The 17,641-nt window shown below is 42.9% G+C and overlaps 1 protein-coding gene across 1 annotated transcript in view; it reads left to right on the plus strand.

Annotated features, from left to right (window-relative positions):
• Positions 1–17,641, plus strand: part of LOC100344946 (uncharacterized) — a 147,342-nt gene that overhangs the window by 84,106 nt on the left and 45,595 nt on the right. The window contains exon 3 of the mRNA XM_089303079.1: positions 17,189–17,307. Coding sequence (XP_089159205.1) covers positions 17,189–17,307 — 119 coding nt within the window. The remainder of the gene's footprint in view (positions 1–17,188; positions 17,308–17,641) is intronic.

Consider the following 17,641-nt stretch of genomic DNA (forward strand, 5'->3'; position numbering starts at 1 on the left):
GACTGAACCAGTGGATGGAAGATCTATTTTTTCCTCTCTATTTATAACTCTGTCTTTCAAATAAATGAATAAATAAATATTATTATAAACCTCTAAAAATGGAATTAAAAGACATTATTTTGGTAGAAACATCTCTGAAATCTCTGCATAATTTTTCATAATATATATTTTTCATAAACTTTTTGAAGAATTTCATTATAATATGCTGTTTCAAGGTGAATATATCAACCTTGTGAATTTTAAAAGAATGGTTATATACATATCTTTTATATCATGGTAGTATTTAAAATGTTTTATTACCCTATAATCACATAGGCATTTCTAGTTTAAATCTTAATATTTAAAGATTAACATTTAAATAGTTATTCCATAGCCTCTTGGATTGTTACTTAAATATTAAATATTTTCATTAAAATGAAAATTTCACATTGTCATTAGCCCAGAAATAAATATTTTTATACTATAATGAAAGTATATTGTGTGCCCTTAAAACAAATGTTGTTATATGTAATTTTAAAACTGAAAGCTATTTTTAACACATATGCATTTCCTGAGTGTGGTCATCTACTCCTTATCCAAATCTATTATCTAAGTGTGTCTTGTGAATCTTCTGGTACATCACATCCTGAACACATGATCATGTATCTTTACATTGTTGCTAAAATGGTCCTTTATAAAAAAGATGAATTTTTTATTTATTTGAAGTGCAGAGTTACAGAGAGAAAGGGAGGACAGAGAAGGAGAGGGAGAGGGAGAGGGAGGAAGGAGAGAGAGAGAGAGAGAGAGAGAGAGAGAGAGAGAGAGAGGGAGGCCTTTCATCTGCTGGTTCACTCCCCAAATGTCTGCAATGGCCAAGGCTGAGCCAAGCCAAAGCCAGGAGCCAGGATCTGGGTCACCCATATAGGTACAGGAGCCGAAACAGTTGGGCTGTCCTCCACTGATTTCCCAGACACATTATCAGGGCACTGGATCAGAAGCGGAGCAGCTGGGACTTGAACCAGCACCGTTATGAGATGCCAGCACTATGGTCAGTGGTTTAACCTACTACACCATAGCCCTTAAAGCAGCCACTATGAAGTATATTTTTCACGTCATAACAACTACTTATTGAGTGGATTGCAATTTAATGAAGGCAAAGGTTCACATTCTAGTATAACCCATGCCATTTGTGGATTGGCTCTGAGTTTGCCATTTATCAGTCTGTCTCCTTCCCATTAAATATGTGTATTAGCAAGAAGCTGGATCAGAAGCAGAGCAGCTGAGATTTGAATCACCACTTCCATATGGAATGCTAGCATCAGAAGCTGCATGTTAACACATAGGACCACAATGCTGGCCCCTTCTGCCTTATTAAAATGAAAAGGAAGTTATGCAACTGAGCACCTAAAAGGAAACCTGTAGAAGTGAAACTGACACTGTGAGAAACAATGACTTGATCAGCCCTTGTCCTGACTGTCGAGGAACAGCTTACTATTTTATTGTTTTTAATATTTTCTTTTTCTACTTAATACTATTTGTTGAACTCTTTAATTAACACACAATTATTCTTAGTTGTTTAAATTCAACTGAAAATTGATCCCTGTTAAAAATAAGAGTGGGAATGGGAAAGGGAGGAGATGTACAGTTCAGCGCATGCTCAGTCAGACTTACCCCTAATCGCAAACCTGGAAACATGCCAAGGGACTCCAAATCCCATTAAGTTGGCAGATACCAATGCCATATTACTAGTTAAAATGATCAATTTAAGTTCATAATTGATCATGAAGATAGTATTAACTGTCAAAGGGATTACATAAATAAGATCAGTGTCTGCTAATAGTAATTGATAGAATTAAAAAGGAGAGAACGATCCAACATGGGAAGCAGGATACACAGCAGACTCCTAGAATGGCAAATGCCCTAAAAGCACTCTGCCTCAGAATCAGCCCTTAAGGCATTCTTATCTGGCTAAAAAGCCCATGAGAGTTTCTCAGGCATGGAAAGCCAAGACACTGTGGCAAAAAATGACTTAAATGAAAGATCTCTGTGAGTGAGATCCTAGAAGAAAGAATGAGCCATCAAAGAAGGAGATACCTTTCTCTGAAGGGTGGAGAGAACTTCCGCTTATTATTGCCTTGTCTAAATACAGTTGGAGTTTCTGAACTCAAGAGGCTTCCATAGCCTTGGCAGCTCATGACAAGAGCCTCGGGTGATTACTGATATAAATAAGTGTGTCAATTGTTAAACCAACAACAGGAGTCACTGTGCACTTACTCCCCATGTAGGATCTCTGTCCTTAATGTGTTGTACTATGAGAATTGACTGTAGGACTAGTCTTCAAATAGTACTTTATACTTTGTGTGTCTGTGTGGGTACAAACTGTTGAAATCTTTACTTAGTATATACTAAGTTGATCTTCTATATATAAAGATAATTAAAAATGAATCTTACTGAAGAATGGGATGGGAGAGGGAGTAGGAGATGGGATGGTTTGTGGGTGGGAGGGTGGTTAAGGGGGGGGGGACCGCTATAATCCAAAAGTTGTACAAATGAAATTTATGTTTATTAAATAAAAGTTTTCTAAAAAAAGAAAAGAAGATTATTATAATGCTACTTGGAATATTGCTCCACACAGGAGCAATTATTTAATAATAAATTTATTAAACCTAGAAATCAATCACTAAAACATTTTTCATTTTGTTTTTTTTATAGGAAAATTTTGTCACATATTTATGTCTCTAGCTGATGTAGGAAGGCATTTAGGACAAGATTGATCAGGATTGTGATCATTGAATCTCCTTCCTTTTTTAGACAAGTTATAAGTTATAATCATTGGTGGTCTCTACAGTGTAGATTATTGTTTTAGGTACTCTTCCTCTCTCTCACTGTTTTTCCAGAAGAGAAATCTAGGGTTTTAGAAACTGAATCCCAAGACAAAAGAAAGATTTCCTAAACCAGTACTAGATTTTGGTTGACCTTTAACCCAGACCTTTAACTGATATCGCCATGGGTAAATGCTAAACTCTTTGCACCTCAATTTTTTTTTTTTTTTGTAAATTCCTGATGATACTGTCTCCCAATTAATCTAAGGTATAAATAATATGATGTAAGGCATTTAGTCCCTTAACTTGGCTCCTATAAGGTACTCAACAATATTAGTTCTGTATCCAGTTCCCCTGTTTCTGTGCTTGGTGAATTAAAAGGTGGTAAAAAATAAATAGAGGCTGGCACCGCAGCTCACTAGGCTAATCCTCCACCTGTGGCACTGGCACCCCGGGTTCTAGTCCCGGTTGGGGCGCTGGTTCTGTCCCAGTTGCTCCTCTTCAAGTCCAGCTCTCTGCTGTGGCCCGGGAGGGCAGTCGAGGATGGCCCAAGTGCTTGTGCCCTGCACCCCATGGGAGACCAGGAGGAAGCACCTGGCTCCTGGATTCAGATAGGTGCAGCGCGCTGGCCGCAATGTGTCAGCCATAGCGGCCATTTGGGGGGTGAACCAATGGAAAAGGAAGATCTTTCTCTCTGTCTCTCTCTCTCTGTCTAACTCTGCCTGTCAAAAAAAAAAAAAAATTGAAAAGAACTATTGGGACTGGCACTATGGTGTAGCAGGTAAAGCCACTGTCAGTAGTGCCAGCATTGCATAAGTGTGCTGGTTTGAATTCAGGCTTCTGCACTTCCTACCCATTTCTCTGCTATGGCTTGGTAAAGCAGAGGAAGATGGCCCAAGTACTTGGGCCCCTGCACACATGTAGGAGACCTGGAAGATACTCCTGGCTTCAGAATGGCTGAGCTCCAGCCATTGCAGCCATTTGGGGAGTGAATTGATGGAAGACCTCTCTCTATCCCTCTCTCTCTTTTGGCCTCCACATCTCTGTAACTCTGTCTTTCAAACAAATGAATAAAATTTTTTTAAAGATTTATTTTTTTTATTTCTTTGAAAGACAGAGCTACAGAGAGGTAGAGACAGAGAGAGAGGTCTTCCATCTGCTGGTTCACTCCCTAGATGGCCACAATGGCCAGAGCTGTGCTGATCCAGAGCCAGGAGCTTCCTCCGGGTCTCCCATGGGGTGCAGGGGCCCAAGGACTTGGACCATCTTCTACTGCTTTCTCAGGCCTAGCAGGGAGCTGGATGGGAAAGGAGCAGCCGGGACTAGAACTGGCACCCATATGGGATGCTGGGGCTTCATGCCAGGGCTTTAGCAAGCTGCACCACAGCGCTGGCCCCAGTAAAAATGTTTAAAAAAATTATAAACACCAATAAAACACAAATAAAAGTTGTATTCTCAAATTTGGATGTTAAACTATGCCTTCTACACCTCTGCTAAAGATATATTCTATTCATCGTCATTTATTATTTGAGAGAAATTTCCAGGAACAAAGCAAATTAGACTTCCCCAGAAGAATGCAGTTAATGAAGGAGCGAAGGTTTTGGGATCAGTTAGCAGAAGTCGGTGTTCCTCAAGATTTTCGTTCAGGAAAGGAAGAGCACCAACTGATCCTTGAGATTTTGAGGTGAGAAGGAAGAGAAGGAGGGATGTAAACAGAAGCAAACGCCCTCTGAAGCCCTCGGGGAGAGCCAGAGGTCCCAGCCTGGACTCCATTTCCCAGAGTCCTCAGGTGTCCCAACGCGTTCCTGCCTTGCGCCTCGGAGGAAGCTCATTCAGTGACCGGAGTCAGGACCAGGAGGCTGCTGCGATCCTCTCCACACTTGCACTGCCTCGCTCGGCACTGCAACCCCAGGCAGTTTGCGAGTACACACCCAGAGCCTGCCACCCGCTGTGGCTGTGCCTCTTCATCTGCTGCCTGTGGGTCCCACATGCTGGGGACCTTTTCTGCCCCACACTCTGCTCCTCGTGTGCCCTGAAGAAGGAGGACGTACTCCCTGGACTTTCTGTGGCAAGTATGGAGAATAGGAAGGGGCTGGGATGTGTGTGGGGGGGGAGGGGTGGGTGTTAGGGTGGCTGGCAGCTCCCAGGTGTGGCTCACTTGCTCCTCAGTGATCCTGGCGGCTTTTCCCTGCAGTCAGGGCTGGAATCCAGGCTGTCCTGCCTCCCAGCGCTGCTTGCAGCCTCCCAGCATAGGAACAGTGGCATGCTACCTCGCCCAAACTTCCCATAACGTGCTTTACTTAGTGGTTACAAGGGGAAGGTTATCGGATGGGGGGAGCTGCACCAGCAGGACAGGTAAGAGCACAGCCAGACTCCCGTTCTCTAAATATTTAAATAAAGCCGGTTCTCACTTTGAGTGGATCAGAGAATGCCATCTGAGCGGGCCTCCTGCTGTATCCAGAGGCCATTCCAGCAGGGCTGGGCTTGGTGGCCTTCAGCTGGGAGCCTGAGGGGGCAGGGGGTTGGAGAAGGAGGATCAGACTAGAATCTGCTCCACAGCCCCCATCCTGCACCTCGTTGGCTCAGTGGGGTCCCCGTGGACACAACTGGCAGCCGGGACCCTAAGTGTTCAGCTTAGTTTTTCCAAGCGGGAGCAGCATGAAGGGTGTGCTGTAGCTTTGTGGCTTTATCTCTCTTCCTTGATTAGTTGACAGGCTTTTTTATTTTCTTTTTTTTTTCTTTTTAGTTTTTATTTATTTGACAGGCAGAGTTATACAGTGAGAGAGAGAGACAGAGAGAAAGGTCTTCCTTCCATTGGTTCACCCCCAAAATGGCCACTATGGCCGGTGCTGCACTGATGCAAAGCCAGAATCCAGGTGCTTCCTCTTGGTCTCCCATGCAGGTGCAGGGCCCAAACACCTGGGCCATCCTCCACTGCCCTCCCAGGCCACAGCAGAGAGCTGGACTGGAAGAGGAGCAAAGGGGATGCCGGCACTGCAGGCAGAGGATTAACCAAGTGAGCCACAGTGCCGGCCCTGACAGATTTTTTCAGTCTTGAATTTGAGGCCATGGAATCATAGCTGTTGATTTATTTTGCTGCTTTTTGATGTCTGTCTTCAGCCCTTCCTTCTTCTGTTAGCAAGGATGCCAACAGTTACTACTGTTAGGAAAGGAGTTGCTGACTAGTGCCTCCTCACACAGGGCACCACAATGTTAGGAAAAGAGGTGCAGAATAGAGAGGAAGCAGTGTATGAATTTATGGCCAGAACGAATTTATTCAGAGAAAATGAATTTGTAGAGGTGGGTGACCAACTGCCCACATGCACATTGATGGAACACCTGGCAGAATGCTGTGCTTTTTGGATTTTAGGAGGGTTAAGGATGGGGGCAGCAGGTGGAGGGGAATTCCTGGAACTGTGTGGGGCTTTGGGAACCTGGAGTAGAATGTAGGGTGGGGTGTGAAGGCAATAGGGTGTGAGACCCAATTGAGATTCAAGGACAAGGAATACATTCCAATGTTTATCTTTTGGGTAATGAGCTAGAATGGCTGAGGCTTATATCCTTGTTCCATCAATTATCTGCCACTGATCCCTTTGCAAGGTGAGCTGAAGTTAACACAATCTACTGTGTGGTCAACTGGAGCTATTTTTATCTGGATTTGCATAAAGTGGAGGACTATAAAAAATAAATACAGAAAAGTAACACTTTTTCTCTGCCAGTTCTTTACAGTCACCCAATGATCCACCAAGCTGATTATCTTACAGTCCATATTGTTTTAATTAAGGGGGGCTATTATTTGTCTTACTTTGGGTTCTGTGTTTAAGCCTATGACATTTTTGACATGGGAGGATGTTCTATATTTTCATAATGACTGTTCTGTGGAAGCATCTATACAAGTTGTTAATGTGAGGAAGGCTAAGAAAGAAGAGAGAAGACAAAAAAGTGCCTCTCTCCCCACACAGAGATGCCCACATAGTGGAGTAGAAGATGTGGGCTTGAAAACTATTTCTGACTTTCAGTAAAATGAAGTTTGCACATGCATAACTGTGTTTCAGTGATTCATATGTTGTGGTTTTATCACAGGTTACTAATTGTTGAGCATAATGAGGCCATCTAGGAAGTAAAAACAGAAAGTGAATCCTGGATAGTGTCCTTGGATAGCTCAGTTGGGAAGTGAATCCTGGATAGAGCCTGGAACACCTTTTGGGACTCCCATGTGGGTGTCAGGGACCCAAGTTGTTAGGTTTGGAATAGCTCAGGACTCTAGCCTTTTTTACCCTCAGAAGAAGAGGTGGAAAAAGGAAACAGATCGACCTCAACAGAGACAGATTGCTTTATTGGAAACAAAGAGGGGTGGCAGCCTATTCTCAGGAGAGGGCTGCTGGCAGGTGAGTCAGGACCCTGGGTTTTATCCAGTTAGGAGGGACTTTTTCACTCAGGGTATGGGGAGGTGTATTAGGCAGCTGGGGAAAAATGGATGTCTCTTTGAAGCCTCAGGGGCTTTCCACTGGTCTGTTTCACTAGCTGCTCTGTGCTGCATATCAGTTTTGCTATTTGCATTGCAAGGAGACCTGAAGGGTCCCTTTGGCACCTAGGATACACACAAAAGTGAGGAAGTGGGGCAGGGGGCAGGGGTGGAGGAAGAGAGGGAGGAAGGGAAGGGTGGGACAAGTGTTGGGCCATCTGCTGCTGCTTTTCCCAGGCCTATTAGTAGAGAACTGGATTGGAAGTGGAGCAGCTGAGACTTGAACTGGTGCTCACATAGAATGTTGACATTGCAGGAGGTACCTTAAACCAGTGTGCCACAAAACTAGGCCATCAGTAGACAATTTGAAGTGGGATCAGTGGCTATGAAAATGTACTCTAAAGTTACAAGGGAAGTGGAAAAGTGTTTCTTCTAACTCTAGTAGGTTCTAAGGGCCTTTATTGGACATCGGCTCTGACTTGTCCAATAAGCAAAGTGAAAGAAGTCAGAACTTTAGTTAACATTTTACTCTAAATCAGAGGTGGGGAACAGCCAATCTGTGGGCCATATAGGGTCCATGAAATCATCTGTTCTGGCCCTGCCAAGGCAACTGCATGTGGCACTGGATAAGCAATCTACAGCATATGAATTTTTAATTTGGTAATTTTGTGTGATCCATGAAAGATGTTATAAATATTCAAATGACCTTGACAGGAAAAAAAAATCCCCACCCCTGTCAAATATTAATGGCAAATCCAAGGCAGTTCACAAATATGTTTAAGAGTGAATGAATGGCTACAATTACCAATCCTGTGGAAGACAGACACTTCTAGACAACACATTCCAAAGATATCAATTACGTTTCTACATACTGTCAAAGGATGTCAATCATGTGGTTAAAATGGCTTTATTACTTCTCAGAAAGAGAAATAGGAATCCTGTGTGATGAGAGGTGTGTGCATCAAAAATAATGTTGGCTCAGAGAACCTGTTTCTGTGACCAGTCTTAAATGGCATGTGGAGATGCATGCTTATGGCCAGTGTGCATGAGGTATCCAAGTGCACAGTTTGTACCAACTCATATGTACAGATGTGCTTTTCTAGATGTGGATGATGTGGAGATTCTTCAGTGTCTGGTTTTTCTTGGGGGAGACGAAGAGAGGATGCATATGCGGGGGAATTGTAAAACTCAAAACTGCTCTCTGAATATCAGGCCTACCATGAATGGCACTTCTTTAAAATATGGATTCCCCCATCTACTCTATTAGGTGACTTGGCTTTACAAGATTTATTTTTCATGGAATGTTGTATTTGAAGGTTTTTTAAGTCTTTTTTGATTTTACGAGTGACCACGGTGTGCTGCTGCCCCCCAGTGGCTCCTAAAGCCTGTGGTGGCTCTTGTCTGAGCACCTGTAATCCAGAAAGATGGAGTCTCCACATTTTTTTCTCCCCTTTCTTCCCCACTTTTTCTCTTTGCTGTTTCTGCTGGTCTGCAAAGGGGATGATTGCCTAGCCGTAGTCACTGCCTTGATCCAAGGTGCCACTTGGCCTCTCTCCCTGGGAAGACTGCTTCTTGTGTGACACTGGCCATTGGAAGAGACTCTGATGGACTCACATTGGGCACCTTTCAGTAGACAGCTTGTCCTACTTTCCAACATTTTGGCAGTGGAGTGAATGCCACATTAGCAAGTGTGGGTTCCTAGGGAATTTGATGGAGGAAAAGCTCTGAAGAAACTCATCTGTCCCTCGTTTCATTGCTTTTCTCATTTTGTTTCTCTGGTCTTGACATTATTTTCTAGCTTTTCCATTGATTCACATCCAGTAGACTGCATGTAATTCTGTTTTCATAACTGTCAGCCCTTGTCCACATCAGGCTGTTTTTCAGAGGACAAAGATGTTAGTAGTCACCCTAAAGCATTTCAAGTAGCTGTGTTTTCCTTGTGACTGCAAGGCTAAAAAGCTGACTTCTCTTGGGACTTAACAGGTTTGCTGGGTGATTATTCTGGGGTTCACATTGAGCACTAGACATCGATGTTCCATGTGACTGGTTCATATTACATGTTTCATTTTGTGGAAAATCTTTGCTTATATTCTCTGAGTGCCTGGTTGGGTGACACCTGCCCATAGTGGGAACTAAACCATTGTTTTGCTCACATGGGCATTTTTTCTGGATCCTGGTGAGAATTGATGAATTGATGATGTTTTTCCACCTACATTATATTCTGAGATTTATTTTATTTTCTTAAAACGATTTGACCTTTGCTCCCCCCTCTTCTGAAATTGGTGTGCTTCCATCCTCTTTATAACCACACACATGACTACCTTTCTTCTTTATTTTTATGATGTTGAGAAGAGTAATGGAGACATTTCAGCTCTCTCCACTGTCAGCACATTCTTCAGGCTGTCTCCTTGAATTAGGCACTGGGTTCATTTGGTTGCACTAAAAGGGATCTACCTATTGTTAGTGTAACTTTACAATAAAAGTCATCATAAAATCAATCTGCCTTATAAACCTCTCCTCTGTTATTTTGAAATATGTTGTAAGTGTCTTTTATGTCAATGTTTGTAAGCTGGAGACTTCCCACTTCAGGCAGAAGGCTGCCGAGGGATAGCACAACCATAGCTTTGCTCTGTTATTTGCATGTGGCTCCTCTTTTACCCTTTCTTTTTTTTGTAAGAATTAAGCATTTTATTTTAAAGGTAGATTTACAGAGGAAGAGGGAGACACAGAAGGATGAGGATCTTCGATTTGCTGGTTCACTCTTCAAATGGCCACAATGAACAAGATTGAGCCAGTTGAAAGCCTGGAGCCTGGAACTCCATCCAAGTCTTCATGTGGAAGCGGGGGCCCAAATATTTGGATCATCTACTTCTTCCCCAAGTGTATTAACAGAAGTGGAGCAGCTGTGAGTTAAACTGGCACTGATGGGGCCAGCATTTTGGCACCATGGGCTAAAACCACTGCCTGCAACTCTGGCATCCCAAAGAGGTAATGGTTCATATCCCAGTTACTTCATTTATGATCCCCCTCCCTGATAATGGTCTGGGAAAAGAGTGGAGGATGGCTCAAGTGTTTGGGTTCCTGCCACCCATGTGGGAGACCTGGCTGAAGCTCCTGGCTCCTGATTGCCACCTGACTCAGCCCTGGCTGTTGTGCCCATCTGAGGAGAAAACTAGCAGATGGAAGATCTCTCTCTCTTTTAGGATATATTTATTTATTTGAAAGGCAGAGTTACAGGGAGAAATGGGGCGGGGGGGAATCTTCCCTCTACTGATTCACTCCCCAGATGGTTTTAGTAGTGAGGGCTGGGCCAGGCCCTGCCCAGGCCCACATCAGGAGCCCAAGTAGTTGGACCATCTTCTGCTGTCCCCAGCCCATTAGCAGGGAGCTGGATCAGAAGTGGAGCAGCTGGGACATGAACTGGTGCTGATATGGGATGTCAGCATTGGCTTTACCTGCTACACCAGATTGCCATCATCTCTCTCTCTCTCTCTGTGTGTATAACTCCAACTTTCAAATAAATAAATAAATCTTAAAATGGCATTCATATGGGATGCCATCATTTGAGGCTGTGGTGGCTTAACCCACTGTGCCACAATACCAGCCCCACCATTTCCCTTCTGTTGACTTGTGTGTCAAGATCTTGGAGATGCCTATTGAACAGGTGTCAGCATTGTGTTGGGCTGTTCTATTTCAGTTTGATTGTCATTTGTTGAGTGGGAGATAGTGATCAAGGCTAGCTGTAATGTGATCAGTGGCTAAAGATGCTATGTGTTAGGACTGAACTGGATCAATCTTTTTATTTCCTCAAATATAAGTAGAAAATTAAATACTCTCAAGGCTAATATGCTACAAAGTAATTACTAGAAACCAATATTCCTTTCTTCTCACCTAACAGATTCAGCTGTTTTTGTTTTTCTATCATTTAGTTCAAATCTGTATTGGACCCCTAGAGCAGGGGGAAGCTTTTGAGTCCAGTCAGAACTCAGAGATGTTATCCATCCCTCTCAGAGCATCAAAGCCACAGCTCTGCTACTAGCCTGGCTTGCATTGTGTGGTGGTGCCATGCCCACATGGAGATGGATTCTTCACTCAGGAATTCACCTGAGTGGAGAAGAAGTCAGGTAGTCTATTTCTTGAACTGAAATGGAATTTTGATCAGGACATTCTTCAGATTGTGGTCAGCAGAGTGGAGAAATTTTGTTTAACATGTTCTTGCCTTGTGGAGTGCTCTGTGTTCTTCCAGTGTACACACAGGGAGCCTATGAAAATGTCTGCGATTGATTGAAGGTGTTTGTGCAGCTCCGCAGTATCTGAATTTCCCCTTGTGACCATCTCTAGAAACCAAGGTGCAAAGTGAGGAGGAAACTGTCACCCTGAAACCATCCTGGGTTTGTGCCCCTTGTTCCTTTTCTTTTCCTTCAATACTAAAGCAGCCTTAAACAGAGTAATACTGGGTAGAATTGGTACTTTTGGTATTTGAGTGCTTGGAAAGCAAGAGAAATGATTTTTCTGGAGGAAAGCATTAGGAGTCACTAGACAAAGTTAGCAGTAGCTTTCTTGGCTCCATCATATGTCAACTTGAGTCATTTATGGTCAGTTTTTTTTTTTTTATTTCTAAAAACTTTTTTTTTAAACCAGAAAGGCAGAATGACAGGAATTTTTTTGTTTGTTTCTTTTTAATTTTATTTTTTCTGTTATTCTAGGAGAGAGATGCTCCATTTGCTGGCTCACTCCCCAAATAGCCATAACATCCTGGGCTGGGCTAGACTGCAGCCTGGAGCCCAAAGCCAGATCCCTGATGTGGTTGAAGGGGTCCAAGAAGTTGGGCCATCCTCTGCTGCTTTCCCAGACCATTAGCAGGGAGCTGGATTGGATTTGGAACCGCCTGGAAATGAGCTTGTACCTATAAGGGATGGTGGCTCTGCTGGCTATGGTTTTATCTTGTGCACCACAGTGTGGACCCTTTTTTAAAACACTTTAAAAAAAGTTTATTTATTTATTAGAAAGGCAGAGTTAGAAAGAGGAAAAGACACCCCACCCCCACCACACACAAGAGATAGAAAAAAAGAGAAATGAATATTCCATCTACTGGTTTACTCCCTCAGTGGTCACAACAGCCAAGGCTGGGCTGGGTCAAAGCAGCAGCCAAGAGATTCATTCAAGTCTCTATGGAGGAGCAGGGACACATACACTTGGGCTGTCCTCTGCCACATTACCTGGAAGCTGGATTAAAGTAGGGTAGCTAGGACATGAACCAGAGCCCATGTGGGGTGTCAGTGTCATATGCAGTGGCTTTACTTAATATGCTACAAATGTGCTGGCCCCACATATGCTGGAAATATAGTTAAGGGATATTAGAATTGCTGCTTTTTGCCATTAGATGCCATTCAGGCATGCCCTACAGAATCATTTTGAAGTAAGGAACATTTCTCACATGATTGAATGGCAGTCTACAAGACTGCTCCAAAGGGAGAGAGCTTCAGGAGCATATAGGGCAATGATGTAGAGTGGGGGTGAGGGGAGGAGGGGAAAGCCAGAAGAGAGGTTAGGAAGTATTCAAAAACACAAAGAAGACACGGGCCATTTGTGTAGATTGCCAGAATTAACATTTTATCTTTTAGTTTTTTTTTTAAGGATTTATTTATTTTCTTGAAAGTCAGAGTTAGAGAAAGAAAGAGGCAGAGAGAGAGAGAGGTCTTCCTTCCACTGGTTCACGCCCCAGATGGCCACAACAGCTGGAGCTGCACCAGTCTGAAGCCAGGAGCCAGGAGCTTCCTCTGGGTCTCCCACATGGGTGCAGGGGCCCAAGGACTTAGGCCATCTTCCACTGCTTTCCTAGGCCACAGCAGAGAGCTGAGAGCAGAGAACATAGAAGAGGAGCAGCTGGGACTCAAACTGGCACCCATATGGGATGCCGGCACTGCAAGTGGCGGCTTTACTCACTACGCCACAGTGCTGGCCCCAGGGTTTTTTATTATTTTAATTTAGAGTTAATTTTTTAAAAATAGTTTCTGATGTACTTGAGTTATTTATGTAGATATTTTTATAAGCAGCAGAGAACTGCTATAATTAAATGCAAAAAGGGACTCCTAAATAAGCAGTTCACATTAGAGTTTTCATAGAGCAGTGAATATGGCTGTTTGTGTGTGTCCTTTCAAAGGAAATGAGCAGAAGTTTTATGACTGAATTTGAGGTCATTAAAATTAGTTTTATAATGGAAACACTGACCACTTCTGCTGTGGTTACTTTTGGCTCACACTCTACTTCCCTGTATGGATAGTTCACATGTGAGTAGAATGAAAAGGGGTGCGGACCTGCAATAATGCACATGTGCCCTTTGCTTAAACCAGGGGACTGAAGGACAAGGTCTTTGTTTCAGGTGGCATTTTTCTGTAGAATGAAATATAGCCATTTGGGTAAAGTGTCCTTTCTCCTAGAAGATGACTCCCGTTGGCTTGCTTGTCCATCCATCCGACATCACAGGTGATTTCCAAGGCAGTTGTTGGGCTATCTGGAAAAAAAAGAAGCCTCTTTAAGGATGAATCATTTCCCCTGAAAAAATAATACAAATAATAACAATAAAATGATGAAAATCATGCACTATGGATTCCAAGACAGTGATTCTATCCAGTATGGAATATAGAAAAAAAGGATTCTATTGTTTTTAAATGAAAAATAAGAGAAGTGGTTGTAAGAAGAGCTTCATGTAGGATGCAAAATTCCCTAGGAAGGGGACTGAAGTAATTCCCTTTAATTGTTCCTCCCTGAGGTAGTTGCTGATGCTCACTGCTCAAGGAAATAATAATAATATAATAATAATGATAATATTTATGGACCAATTGCAAATGGCCCATGTGTATCTTACATATGAATTGCCTACAGATATGTTCCCCAAGGCCTTTAATATAAAACTTTACAACAGAAAAGAAAGTTGGCATTGTCTTTTGTCTTGGGCTAGAGTCTGTGCATTTATTACCCACTTACCACCCTCATTCCTATTGTGTACATCTCTTCATAGTTCTTTTTAGATCACTCTTGTATCCAGGTTCCTGAATAAGTGACACAATTTTTTTTTAAGATTTATTTATTTATTTGGCAGGCAGAGACAGAGAGGCATCTTCCATTTGCTGGTTCACTCCCCAAATAGCTGCAATGGCTTTAGTTGGGCTGATCTGAAGCCAGGAGCCAGGAGCCTCCTCCAGGTCTCCCACACAGGTGCAGGGGCCCAAGGACTTAGGCAGTCTTCTACTGCTTTCTCAGGACATAACAAAGAGCTGGATCAGAAGTAGAGTAGCCAGGACTTGAACTTGTGCCCATATGCGATGCCAGCACAGCAGGTAGTGGTTTTTAACCACTTCACCGCAGTGCCAGCCCCTTCACACAGTCTGACCAGCCTGCTGGTCTGTTCACTCAGCCTAAATTGGAGTTGGCTAGTTTGTGCACCCATTCCAGGGTTAAGCAGGCCCAGAACTGCCCATGACTGGCTCTTCCTTCTTGCCCAAGTGGCTTTGCTTGGTCCTCTTTCCTTGATTTCCCTTGTGACCAGGTTGATTCTCAGGTAGACAGGAAACCTGTTGGCTCGCAGCAGCCTCTGGATTAATATTGTGCTCTCATCTGTGATGCGTTTGTTTTCTCTCAGATCCCAAAAACCTTCACTAGGGGTGTTATTTTGTACTGAGATGTCTCTTTATAAAGGCAGATATCATTGAGGACCCTGTCCTCAGGATCAGCTGAACTCACCCAGGTCTGGATGGAGTTACAAGATCCTGGCTTCAGGCTGGCACATTCCCAGCTGTTTTGGCATTTGGGGAGGTACCAGCAAATGGAAGAAATTTCTGTACTCCCTCTCCTCCTGCCTTTCAAAGGAAATGAAAAAATAAATAGTTAAAACATTGGAAAAAAATATTTTGCCTTATGTCCTAAGGGGACAAGAATTACTGTTGCTGTATGTAGAACTCATTGTACACTTTGCAAATACTCATAATTCTCAGCTTAAAGGCTGGTTGATCACTGCTGTCTGGGCTGCCTACTTTGGCTCCCATTCTGTGATCCATCCCTTTCCCTCTGCAGTTCACTGTGAGTGCTCATAAATCACCAAACTGCCTCCCAATTTTATATCCTTGTGTTCTTTACATAGCTTGGCCATAATCTCACTTTCTTAGCAGCATGCTTATTTCTAAGATGCTTCATAGGCAAAGAGATAGTGAGGTCATTGATTTTTCTCTGAGTCTTCCCCCTAAGTGGCTTATTTTATGAAGCTGATTGTGGGTGATTGCTCAGAAATTGAGGTGCAGAGGTTGCTGTTAGAGGAATAGGGTTGTCACTGCCCATTCCACTCTGCCCCAACCCTGCAACCCATGCCTGCCTTTGGATTCTCTTTTTAGAGCACTAGAGTGACACAGTAGTGACTCAATAAAAGAAAAAAAAAGCTTCTAATTTATTTATTTATTTTTATTTTTTTGACAGGCAGAGTGGACAGTGAGAGAGGGAGATACACAGAGAGAAAGGTCTTCCTTTTGCGTTGGTTCACTCCTCAATGGCTCCCATGTGGGTGCAGGGCCTAAGGACCTGGGCCATCCTCCACTGCCTTCCCGGGCCACAGCAGAGAGCTGGACTGGAAGAGGAGCAACCAGGACAGAATCTGGAGCCCCAACTGGGACTAGAACCTGGTGTGCCGGTGCCACAGGCAGAGGATTAGCCTAGTGAGCCATGGCGCTGGCCCAAAGCTTCTAATTTTTAAACAGATTTATATTTATTAATATAAAGAGAACAGATTCCATGTGTTTAATGGATACAATTCTCAGAACATAACCATACTTCTTTGCCTATTTCCTCCTCCTTTCTTCACTTCTGTTTTTAACAATTTAAAAGTTGGCTTTATTTCTTAACCTTATTTTTATTCCTTCTTCTCCAGTCTTCCTGTCCAATCTTGTACTTTTAAGTTTTCATTTTTTCCCTTTCTTTCATCCACTTTTTTGCCTATTCCCACCTCAGTTCCAAAGAAGGAATAATGAATAAAAATCATGAGCTATTGATTCAAAGACAGGAATTCTGTCTAGTATGCAATATAGAAAAAGAAGATTTCATTGTTTTTTAAGTTACCTATTTTCTTTCTATAAGGTTTATTTTGTGCGGGCCAGCTGCACCAGTCAAACGAAACCTGAGGGAGGGAGAGGGACTGAAAAGAGGGACAAGCGATTGCAGAGAATGGAGCCAAGACAACAAGACTGATCAAGGCTCGTTTATTCTAATGTCTCTGTGGTATTTGTACATAACCAGCTGCAGAACAAAGAAGCACAAAGAAGCACAAAAGATAACAACATATGTAAGCAACTTATCGGGGCCTCCAGTAGCACAGATAATTTTAACAGAGCGTTCCTGATTATCATCCTCCTTCAGGATGGGAGTATGTGACTTTCTTATCCTAGGAATTCCACAGGCCTAGATTAGCCTTGACTTGTGCAAAGGCTGCCTACATTATTTATTTACTTGAAAGGCAGAGTTACAGAGAGGGAGAGATCTTCTATCTGCTGGTTCACTCCCCAAATGACAATGGCCAAGGTGGGGCTAGACTGAAGCCAGGAGCCAGCGACTTCTTTCAGGTCTCCCACATGGGAGCAGTGGCCTGATATCTGGGTCATCATCTGCTGCTTTCTCAGGCTCATTAGCAGTGAGCTGGATCAGAAATGGAGCAGTCAGGACTCAAACTGGCACCCTTATGGGATGCCAGCACTAAAATCGGGAACTTTACTATGGCTATGCCACAACCCCAGTCCCAGATTCCATTTTAATAAAAGACAATACAGAATTCTAGATGGCTTTTCCCTGTGGCTACACCAATAGGAATTTATTTCTTCTTATAATGTGACCTAGATTAATTATTTCCATGTTTCCTGATTAACATTCTCTATTGGTTCAGGAGGCTGGCAGGTTGGGAGGCCAGGGAAAGAGCACCTGTTTTCTGTTCAGTTGTGCTATACAGGAAGTTTGTGAGCAGGAAAAGTGAGGTTGGAGGCAGGAGACAAGGCAATGAAGAGGGTGAGTATAGAAGAAATAAGTGCAGGACCATATGCACAGAGAAGTTTGGTAAGAAAACTAAGTGTGATCAGAGCTAAAAGGAAGAAAAGAAAGCTTGAAGATAGGCATCAAAAGAGATGGTAAATTGGAAGCATCTGAGGGAATTCTGACTCTGATCACACACTTATTGAAGATGTGAGGAAACAGGTTCTTGCACTCATATTGGTGTGAGTGTAATGCAGTAGAGTCCCTTTGGAGAAAAAATTTGACAAATCTTTCTATAAAATTTTTTGAATGCAAATGTTCTTTGGTATGATTCAACTGCAGGAATTTATCTTACATATATTTGGTCAAA

Source organism: Oryctolagus cuniculus, chromosome 8 (genome assembly GCF_051225735.1).
Source record: "Oryctolagus cuniculus isolate XC-2025 breed Fujian yellow rabbit chromosome 8, ASM5122573v1, whole genome shotgun sequence".
NCBI lineage: Eukaryota > Metazoa > Chordata > Mammalia > Lagomorpha > Leporidae > Oryctolagus > Oryctolagus cuniculus.